The 11,366-nt window shown below is 40.0% G+C and overlaps 2 protein-coding genes across 2 annotated transcripts; both read left to right on the top strand.

The window, feature by feature from the left end:
• Positions 1–5,135: 5,135 nt before the first annotated feature.
• On the top strand, positions 5,136–5,990 carry LOC129745288 (uncharacterized). The gene is made up of 2 exons (XM_055738266.1): positions 5,136–5,258; positions 5,321–5,990. The coding sequence occupies exons 1-2, from the start codon at positions 5,184–5,186 to the stop codon at positions 5,579–5,581; spliced, it is 336 nt and encodes a 111-aa protein (XP_055594241.1). The 5' UTR covers positions 5,136–5,183; the 3' UTR covers positions 5,582–5,990.
• A 430-nt stretch (positions 5,991–6,420) lies between these two features.
• LOC129745284 (PRKR-interacting protein 1 homolog) lies at positions 6,421–7,907 on the top strand. The gene is made up of 2 exons (XM_055738260.1): positions 6,421–6,667; positions 6,772–7,907. Exons 1-2 carry the CDS (start codon positions 6,551–6,553, stop codon positions 7,345–7,347), a joined length of 693 nt encoding a protein of 230 aa, XP_055594235.1. The 5' UTR covers positions 6,421–6,550; the 3' UTR covers positions 7,348–7,907.
• Positions 7,908–11,366: the final 3,459 nt, after the last annotated feature.

Here is an 11,366-nt window from a genome sequence, read left to right as displayed (position 1 = left end):
ATGCCACAGAGGGTTGCTTGTGCAAAAAATTTCGATTTTACTCAAACCGATTGTGCGCTCATTCAACAGTGCCATACACCATGCAAATCGTATTCGCAACGGCAGAATATGATCGAATTTCTGCTTGAATGAGCGCGCAAACTTACTCAATGTTTCCGCGCCGATCCTCCGAGGGCCGTGTTAAAAGACCTCCACTGTTGACGATCCGGAGCCAGCGTCTTTAGTTGGTCCCAGTCAAGACTCTCGTCGACAGTTCGGATTTCGGCGGCTAAACTTCGCCGCCATGAGTTTCCGGGTCTGTCTCTTCCCCGATGTCCTTACTGGATTCCATTCAAGCGCCTCTCTGCAAATCATTCTCATCTTTTCGCAACGTGTGTCCAATCCATCTCTATACTTACGTTCCCGAATCTCGACCTCTAGCGCCCTTTAATGATACCGGCGATGTAGTTCCTCATTTGAGATCCAGTTGCCAGGCCACCAAGCGCGGATGATATTCCATAGGCAGCGGTTTACAAATACTTGCAGTTTTCGCGTCGTTACCGCATCTGTGCACCACCACCAAGTTTCGCACCCGTACAACAATGCGGATTTGACGTTTGAGTTGATAGATTCGGATTATCGTTCGTAGAGAGATATGGCATGACCGCCAGATGTTTCGGAGACTCGCAAACGCTAATGGGGCCTTTCTGATCCGGGTTTCGATGTCTTTCCTGGTACCACCATCAGGCGTTATCTGGCTACCAAGATACTGGAAGCACTCCACTTTCTCAACTTGTTGCCCAGCTACCATGAAACTGGAGGGATTTCCTGTGTTGATCTCCATCGACTTGGTCTTTCCGACATTGACTTTGAGACCTGCTGCCTTGGAACTTTCGGTGAGGTCGTCGAGTTTGCTCTGCATGTCCGGTTGTGTTTGGGCGAGCAAAACAATATCGTCAGCCAGGTCAAGGTTGCTCCATTGTTGAAGGATTCCATGGCAATCCTCGGTTCGGTGCATAGTCGATCGATCCAGTCAGAATCTCATCCATTACGATGAGAAAAAGTAGCGGTGATAAGATACATCCTTGTCTCACTCCAGCAGTCACCGGGATTGGTTCGGACAAGACACCATCGTGCAAGACCTTGCACGAAAATACCTCGTATTGCGTCGCCTTAGAGTCGCCCAGATGTTTTCATGGTTAAGTCGGACGAATGCTTTTTCGAAATCAACGAAAACCAGCAGAAGAGAGTCCTGGAATTCGTTGATTTGTTCTAGTATGATTCGTAGCGTTGTGATGTTGTCCACACATGATCGTCCGGATCGGAATCCAGCTTGTTGCCGTCGGAGTGTAGCGTCAATTTTCTACTGGATCCTGTTCAGGATCACTTTGCAGAGTACTTTGAGGGTTGTACAGATCAACGTTATGCCTCGCCAGTTACCGCACTCTGTCAGGTCTCCTTTCTTCGGGACCTTTACGAGGATACCCTGCATCCAGTCGGCCGGGAATGTTGCAGTCAGGGCTCGGCATCGTCGAAAGAAAGAATGAAATTGAAATTTCCCTTTATTCGTCTCACTCCAACAAATTTCAATTTCGAGCAGTTCACTTTCATTACTCGAATGAAAGTGAATCCTCTCATATTCACTGTTCGGGTGAAAGAAAGAAATTCAAAAGTCAGCAGAAGAGAATTTCAATGATGCTTGAAACTGCCCGCAATCAGTAGTCGTCAATTTCGACGTCAAACGAGACTTTCAATGCAGCAAAACAGGCAGCAAATAGCATACACAAACACACCAGTGCAGTTGCGTGGCAACAGATTTCTTGATGTGCCCCGTGAAATTGTTGGTATTCTCGTTTATGCGTCTACCGGCCGTGTCGGCCTGGCACCGTGTGCATCTTCAAGCAATTGTTGCTGTTTTCCTTGGGCGCCAGCAAATTGTTGGTGTGTATTGTTGTTTTTCAGCCGGCTTTGTTTTCGGAGGTATGCGAGTATACGCAATGAAACTTTCACTGAAAGGGATATGCTCGAATTTCGTTTTGAAATGAAATTGACGATTGCCAGTTTCGAACGAAGGAGACCGAGGTGAAAGCGGAGTGAAATTAGCGTTTGCCGAATGTGAAGAGAAGTGGTGTGGGAGGGAATTGACAGTGAAGCTCTTTCGAATGACGCGTTTTGTGCTCATTTTTGAGTGACGATTGACGATTGAAAGTGAAATTGCCAAGGCCTGGTTGCAGTATCCCAGATGTCAGCGAAAAGACGGTGCAACATTTGTGCTGACAGGGCAGGGTTGGCTTTCAGCATTTCAGCAGGGATGCAATCGATCCCAGGTGCTTTTTTGGATTTCATGTTTTTGATTGCCGCTTCTATTTCAGCCAGCGAGGGCGCTTCCGAGTTGACGCCATTTATGCGAATTACTGTTGGCGCTTCGAGCTGCGGGTTCTGTTGGCCATCGCTATTCGTGACTCGGAAGAGTTGTTCGAAGTGCTCAGTCCATCGTTTGAGCTGATCTGTTCGATCGGTCAATAACAGACCTGCTCGGTCTTTTAGCGGCATTCTTACATTAGTCCTTGCACCACTGAGGCGGCGAGAAATGTCATAAAGTAATCGGATATCTCCATTGGCGGCGGCTCTTTCTCCCTCTTCGGCTAGGGAGTTTGTCCAGGCTCTCTTGTCTCGTCTACAAGCTCGTTTAACTGCCTTTTCCAGCTCCGCATATCGTAAGCGGGCGGCAGCTTTGGCTGACCCGGTACATGCCTGCTCAATTCTGACTTTCGCCTTTCTCCGATCATCGACCATCCTCCAAGTTTCATCCGACATCCATTCACTTCTTCTCACACACACTTTACCGAGAGTACCATGGCTCGTCGTGATAAAGGCATTCTTGATTCCACACCACTGTTCTTCGACTGTTCCGTCTGTCGGCAGCTCCGAGGCTCGGGATTCTAGCTGTTCAACGTATGCCCTTTTCACCTCTGGATTCTCCAACCGGCGGACGTCGTATCGACACCCGACTTTCTCCTCGCGCCTTTGGACACGCGCAACTCTTAGTCGTATCTCGCCAAGGACGAGGTGATGGTCAGATGCAATGTCTGCGCTTCGTTTGTTGCGGACATCAAGAAGGCTCCTTCTCCATTTTCGGCTGATGCAAATGTGGTCAATTTGATTTTCTGTTCGGCCATCTCGAGATACCCAAGTGACCTTATGTGCTGGTCGATGGGGGAAGAGCGATCCTCCGATCACCATGTTGCTGTTGCCACAAAATTCTACAAACAGCTCTCCGTTTTCGCTCATCTGTCCTAGGCCATGGCGCCCCATGATGCGCTCAAAGTCCTGATTATCGGAGCCAATCTTTGCGTTGAAGTCGCCTAAATGGATTTGAATGCCACCCTTCGGAATTCTCTCTACCACGCTGTTCAGTTGACTGTAAAACTGCTCTTTCTCCTGCAAATCGACAACGTCAGTTGGCGCATAACACTGGACCATTGTAAGGTTTCTAACCCGTGTTCTAAATCTGGGTACGATTATTCTTTCGTTTATCGGTTCCTATCTAAAGAAGGCCGCGTAGGCTTGCGGGCTTAACAGGAAACCAACTCCTCGGTCCCGAGTAGCATGTTCTCCTCGTATGCCAGAGTAAAGCAGGACTTGCCCGGATTGTGTCTTGTGTTCTCCAGTATTAGGCCAACGGACTTCGCTCAGTCCCAGAATTTCAAGCTTGAGGCGGCTAGCCCCTCTAGCAAGTTGTTCCAGTTTGCCTTGTTGGGCAAGGGTTAAAACGTTCCAAGTTCCAATTCGTGTCGGTGTTTTCATGCTAAAAGTCGTCGCCAAAGTTCCAGGTCGGTCATTTCTTTCGGATTCCGTAACAATTTCAAGTCGGGAACAGTAGGTTGTTAGCCTAAAGCCCCTATCCCGCGATGGGGCTGCCATCTTGGCCTTAGCTGGCGGGAGCCGCATTTCATAAATTCAGCCGCTCGCTGCGAGACAGATGCTGTTTGAGCCGCCCCTGACCTGGAGAACAGCCCGCATACTAAAAAACTATATCTCAAACAGTCCATACAATAAATCAACGGCTTCAGAAATTGTGACTATCTCTGTAAACGTAATTATCATGTTGAACTTTATTTCTAAAACGATAAGAACGAAACATGAACGTTTATGAGGAAAAGTGATGATATCTGAAAAGGTGGAAGAACGGTTTGAACTATTACTTCAATTTTATTGTAATCGTAAAAATGATATCAAACCGTTATCCGTAGCGTTCATGCCTTCTGTCACACTCATGCGAAAATAGCCGAAATGAGGGTGCCAGAGATGCCAGATGTATTTTAATAAAATCAGCATACATTATTGATCATTTTTATCAGCAGCTAATTTGCAGATTTCTGTTTATGTCGGGGAAATTAGTCTTTAACGTTTAGCCCGTTACATAGGGAGAGCAATGCGATGCGAACCGGCGAATGCGATCCAATGCGACGAACCACATTTGATGAAAATATATGTGAATCGCTTAAACCTGACATATTCAACGCGGCGTAGCAGATGTGGATTTGTTCCGCCGCTCGAGTTTGCATTCGCTGCGTCCGTAAATTCGCATCGCATCGCAATCACTCATCGGCCTTAGGCCGATGACATAGTGAATACGATGCGATGCGATGCGGTGAATGCGATTCAATGCGGTGAACCACATTTGATGAAAATGTATGTGAATCGCTTAAACCTGACATACTCGGCGGCAGAACAAATTGACATCTGCTTCGCCGCGTTGAGTATGTCAGGTTTAAGCGATTCACATACATTTCCATCAAATGTGGTTCACCGCATTGAATCGCATTCGCCGCATCGCATCGTATTTACTATGTCATCGGCCTTAGACAGGTTTGAAATTAATCTTCTGTATGCCAACGCAAATTGATTTCAATTACAGACAATCGAAAAAAAGTTAAATTTTACTTATATATCTCCGCAGTTCGCTTCTTCATTTGCGTTTGCTACTTTTCGCGTTCACTATGTCATCGTAGTTGTTAACTTAAGTTATGTTATGTTATGTTATGTTATGTCATTATTATGTTAGCTATTTTTTTTTTAATTTATGCAGATTTCTACATTTTTTGGATAAACGTAGTACAAAACCATAAAAAATATCAATTTGGCACCACTGCCCCACACCTGCGCTGAGTGAGAAAAAAGTAAACAACGAATTGGTGAAAATGGCGAAGGAGCTGCTAGATGATGCTTGCGAAAACTACCAAAATCCAATGGAATCAACGATTTTAAACAATCATGTAAGTAATAACACAGATAATTATGATGTATAGAATCTTAATTGCATTTTCGTTCCCCCCAGGAATGCACGTCTTCGTCAAACCTGAAGAACTCATCTTTAAAAGTGGAACTGCTACAAAAATTGGAAACAGTGACCATGTATTTCATCAAGATTTGCTGGAGTCGGATGAGTAGGGCACTATCAAAACTGCCAGCGGAACTCAACCTTGCTGAAACCGTGTTGGTTTCCCATCCGACAGTTTCTCCAACAAGTCCGAAAAAAATCCTAGATAGAGGTGCTTTGAACGTACCTGAACCATATTGGGGCGATGGTGTACGATAAGAGAATAAAAATACTTAATACGTACATATTTATTAGGAACAACAATCTTAAAAGTAAGTAAATAATAAAATGAAATAATATAAAATAGCATGAATTATTATGAAATCCGAAATCTCCATATTCTACGTCTGTGTGCGTGCTCCGTTAGCGCACAATTTTCATAACCGTTTGCATAACGTTGGAAGAACATCATATCAAACCGTTTCACGACTATTACTATTAATGTTTGGTTACGGGGGAACCTTTTGAAAAACTGTAACAGAAACAATTAGACGACACAATCACGCTTCCCATGAGTGTTTTTGGATGTTATCTCAACTGTTTGTAGAACAGTTCCTCCATATAAGCGTTTTAACAGTTTTTAACAATTACATAACCTAACGACATATTAAAAATACTGTGAATTCGGAATTCACGGTTCAACCAATGTATTTCACAGTTTGAATAGTCGTTTGCTAAAGGTTTTTTTACGCTTCACCAAATCGTCAGTTGACTATTTAAGAAATCGTTTGGTTATAATCCTTATTTATGCGGGAGACGCTCGGTTGTTGTTGCACGCCGCCCCTGACCTGGAGAACAGACGCGTGCGGCCACCTTCTCAGTCTGCATGCGACCAAAGCATCCACCGGGATTGGGTACCCAATCTCCGCTTAGGTTACTCGCATTCCAGCCGGTACCACGGGGAGGTAGAGATAGGAGTTGTGAATAAGAGGTGATATGACCACTGACCACTATGGGGTCTCGTGTTGCACATTATCCACCATTTACCAGCCATTTTTCAGTGTATATATATTTTCAGTGTATATATTTTTCGAATGATTTTCCTGTTAGCAGCCCACCGTGATGTTTTGTTTTGCTGCGCGGAAAAGTTGACGATAGCCGATGTTTGATTGAAAAGTGGAAATTTATATACATTAAAACTCCGTTTTCATCCGCTATTGAGTCTCGTTATCACAACGAACTGCAAAAATGGATATCGTAAACGAGGTGAAGACGACTGACAAGGATTTCGAAAAGAAGAAATTTGTTGTTCGGAATGCTGCCGATATTCAGAGGGCCAAACTGGAAAAATTGATGAAAAATCCGGTATGTATAATTTTTAAAACAATCAAATTCCTAACTTATAGAAATTCTTTGGATATCTAAGCACATATTTTAAGTAAATTAGTTCAAAGCATAATCTATTCTAGGAAAAACCTATTATCATACCGGAGGGACCTCGGGATCGAGACTTTTCTTCTTCGATTCCAAGTTTCGTTCGAAATGTGATGGGATCGAGTGCCGGTGCAGGTTCTGGAGAATTTCACGTTTACCGGCATCTACGTCGCAAAGAGTATGCCCGCCAAAAACAGATTCAGGACAAAAGTCGATCCGAGCTGTTGGATGACGAATTCCAGGCAAAGCTTGAAAAGAACAAACAAGACGCTGACGAACGTACTGCCAAAAAGCGAGCCAAGAGACAGAAAAAGAAAGCCAAGCAAAAGGCAAACCGGGGGAAGAAACTTCGCAAGACAGACGATGAACCCGATGAGGAAAGTACCAGTGAAGAAGAGGAAGAAGAAGGAGACAAACCAACTTCCGGAAAAGATGAAGCTAAAATTGGCGAAGGAGATAAAGCTGCACCTCCAGATGGGGAAGAATCTGGGGTAGCGGAAGCAGATGCTTCTGGAAAAGATCACCCCAGCGAAACAGATGCTCCCTCGAAAGATGTAAGCTTCGAGTCAGAATGTAAAAATGATGAATACAAAGAAACGGATACAGATTAAAAATATTTTAAATAAAGCATAAATAACATGATTTCTTGTTGAGATTGTTAGGCGTGAGAGAGAGTGAGTTAGGCTAACGGATGGTCCACCCGATTGAACGTGATCCTTTCATAAATACTAGCAGAATTGGGCCTATATTTTGATATTGAATGGTTATCAATAAACTCAAGAGGCTTAAAACGGGGAAATAAAAAAGGATGTTTAGTGGTCCATTATTATGGCTCAGGCTGCATTTTTCGTTAATTAAATATGCGTCGATAATTTTTATTTTTTATTTTAAATTTATTTTCTTAAAACCTGAAATAATAGTTAATTAGTAACCGGCAGGCTGCGTTAAAGTTAATAAATTACAAATTGATAAGGCGATTTGGTTAGGAAAACCACCCGACGTTCCAGTGAGGGATGTATTAGGTATGATGGACTTGGACTATATGTTCGAGATATACCTTTTCCTAAAAGCTATCGATCTTCGACTATAATTCTCTTTATTTTCATATTTCCCTTTCTATCTTTCTTTTTCTTCAAAAAAAAAAAAAAAGTGAACTAGATCTAAGTACACAATTGTAATCAAACAAAACGAGTTTGGCTCCTTAAAGCCTAAAGGTATGAGCCGTTTCAAATAAATAATTTACAAAAAAAAAAAAAAAAGGCGATTTGGTTCAGTTTTCTTTTCTATGAAGTCCGACACAAGTCAAGACCAAGGTGTGTATATGTAATATGTGTTTCTAAAAACCTCCACTGAACCTCGAAAATACCCAAACTTGAGAACTTTCCCCGCCAATCCGAATGAAACTCCCTCCCTACAGGTTTGGCTATTGGAGGCATAACCCAAAGTTAAGCTCTTAAACAAGGTTGCGAAATCTCATGAGATTGAGATTTTTTTGAGTGAGATTTTCCCTTTTTGAATCTCAGTGTGATGCTAGGTAATCTCATCGTGAGTATCACAAACGGTTCTTGTCTTGAATGTCAACGCTTTCTCAGACTGAGAATCACGAGCAGAAAAACTACTTTTTGGAAGGCAGAGATGCCATGGAATAAAATTTGTGCAAGTTCTTGAACAATGAAACAAGTTTAATATTTCAGAAAAAGCTGAACATATTGTATGTCCTCGGTGGTCGAGTGGTTAGCGTGGTAAGACGGTAATCGCTGGTCCACTGATGGCATGGGTTCGATTCCCATCTCGGTACTGGGTGTTAAATGTTAATCTTAAGTTGTCCACGTCATTTATTCAGTCTGTAAAGCCTAAATCGGCTAAGACGGTGTATGTCTTTTAACATACCACGACTTTTTCAAAACTGTCAGTTATACTTGATGAATGTTAAAGGCCAGTTATACTTTTTTTAAACATTTTTATAGAGCACATACTATTAAAAGCCCAGTACAATCAGGTTGATGACAAGAATTTGTTTTTTTTATTTATGTCTTAAGCAAAGTTGCGAAATCTCGTTCAGTTAATATTTTATCGAGTGAGGTTCTTCCTTTTTGAATTTCAGTGTGAAACGTTAACGTTGATTGTGAATGAAAGTTTTGATTTTAAAACATCTTTCTGAAGAATGTATTATCATGACTTGTAAGAATCTGATTATAATATTTATGTCTTAGTATAATGAAAGTTTTACAGAATGAGCAAAAAGTTTTTATGACCAAACATGTTGATGAGTCTCGCTCGTATTCAGAGGATTTAAGACATGCAAGTTATGAAATTGTATTTCCTACAGTAATGTACTTTTAAATCTCTTAAAAACGTTGAAGCAAAGTTTTGCAATCTTGGAAAAGAACCGCAAACATTGAAATGCCCAAGCTAAAAATTCTTCAAAAAACCCCCAATGGCTTAATGTGCTTGCCAGAAAAAAAACATCTCAAATCTTCTGGAAATTACAAGAAACTATAAAAAAATATAGCAAAATCTGAATAGCTAAATATTTGATTATTATAAATATTAACACAAAAAGTACCGCAAAGACATCTAAGCTGGGAAACACTAAAATTCAGAATTAAAATTATAAGGATCCACCAGGCCTAATTTTACCAATTTAGTATCTTTGAATTACCGAAAGTTTTTTTGTCAATTTTGCAGAAAAAAGTTTGATTTTATTTATTATTTAAGAAAGTATGATTTTATTTATAGCATTTGAGCTATGCTTTGCTTTTACTTGTAGCGGCAACCTTAAAAACGAAGTTGAAATTTATAGGTAGCTATGCAGAGTTTTAATATAAATGAAGAAAATAGTTTCTTAATCTTCCAAACAAATTAAATTTTAAAATCTAAAAATTAAAAAAGATTGTTACCAACGAAAAACCATTCCAATTAAAACGCATGGCATCCCAGCTTATGCAACCGGCTGGAATCGACCACATATGAAAAGCATTTATGAACCAAATAAAAAGTAATAAAGAAATATCAAAATTTTCCCTTTCAAATGAAAGCGGCGGTTTGTAGCTACCATCCTAACGGTTAATCTTTTTTATTTCAATTTAAAAAAGACATTTTAATGATTTTTCATGCCTTTTAACGATTTTCTATTTCAAGAGAAGGAAAGCCGGTTTTATTTGCACCGGCTCACAGATCTTTTTCAAATATTATCTCGACTCGCGTGATGTTTGAAATTCCCTGTGGGAAATTTCTGAAGTAGAAAACATGATCGTTGCACCAAAAAGTAGGATATGATTCATACCAGCCTATCTAATGTCCGATAAATTCACTTATTCTATTGAGCGTTTCCAGAAGATTTATAGAAAAAAGAATATGACAGAAATAATAATGTGCCATTAAATATTAAGATTGATCAAATATTTTGTACTACCATTTGGAGTAATTGTAAAATCGCTTCTTTTGTTAAGCGGCCTTATTTCTAAATTTTTTGATTATTATCTTATGAGCTTTTGGACACATGCATCAGAAATGAATGGTTCTTTAACTATCATAGCTGGATTTTTTTAACGATTTTTGAGTACGTTTAAAAATGCCCTTTAAAAGAAATTCGTGAAACCCTTGGAAAAAACACTGGTCAATTTTATTAAAATGGCTAGTTTAGACTGTTTATTGATCATTCACAGGATAGTACATCATTTTGAAGTGGTTTTTGTGAAATCGGGAATGTTAAGATTGGTTTCGAAAATTGGTTTTCTCTACGGTTGTTTCGGATCTTTTACAGTCTCTAAGTGACTATTACTGTCAAAAATTCGGCAGAAAATTGCACTACCAATGAGTAGTTTGGGACAGAGAAGGGATGTCAAGGACCAAGGACGTTTAAAAAAAGATCGTTTGAAAAGAGATTTAAATAAAAGTTGAAACAAAGGACAGCTTTTCACTGACATCACGACTTCTATTTTTTCATTTAGTTGATATAAAAAAGTAGGTTTTAATTCTGAATGTATAGATGCATATTTGTTAGAATACATGATCTTTATTAATATTTCCAAATTAAGATATCCTTCACTCGTACACAACATGCTCTGAAGAAGGGACCGCATGAAATTTGATGACTGTGATCATATTACAGTTCAACATATGTTTTTTTTTGTATGTCAACAGCAAAGAAAATACAAAAAAAACCTAAAAAAATCTGAGTTTTGACCTTGTTTTTTGTAAAAAATTCAGCCCTTGAGAGTTAAAACCAATATCGATTTTTCTATTAATGTATTCTATGCGTAGCTAACTAAGCATATTTTACTGATTTCAAATAGCCAGAAAATCGATTAGAAATGTTGCTTTTAATCCCATATTATGTTGTTGCTTTTAATTTTGAAAACCAACAAAACGTCGACTACTGAATTTTATATTTTTTTTTATTTTAGTCGTCTTGACTATGAAATTATGTTCGTAATTGTACCAAAGCGCCGTATTTGCAAATAATATTATAAAATTAAAGTGTTGTTCTCAACATTTATAAGGTAGTGTGTTGTGTACATAGACACTTTTTAAAACAGAGGTACCACGAGCTTTAACACTTTCGTTGTTAAAAAGTTTCAATAAACTCCAATCATTAAAGCGCTCTTATTTTTTCTATACCAAAGCG

This window comes from Uranotaenia lowii, chromosome 2 (assembly GCF_029784155.1).
Source record: "Uranotaenia lowii strain MFRU-FL chromosome 2, ASM2978415v1, whole genome shotgun sequence".
NCBI classification, from domain to species: Eukaryota; Metazoa; Arthropoda; class Insecta; order Diptera; family Culicidae; genus Uranotaenia; species Uranotaenia lowii.
This window is presented reverse-complemented; position numbering and strand designations above follow the sequence as displayed.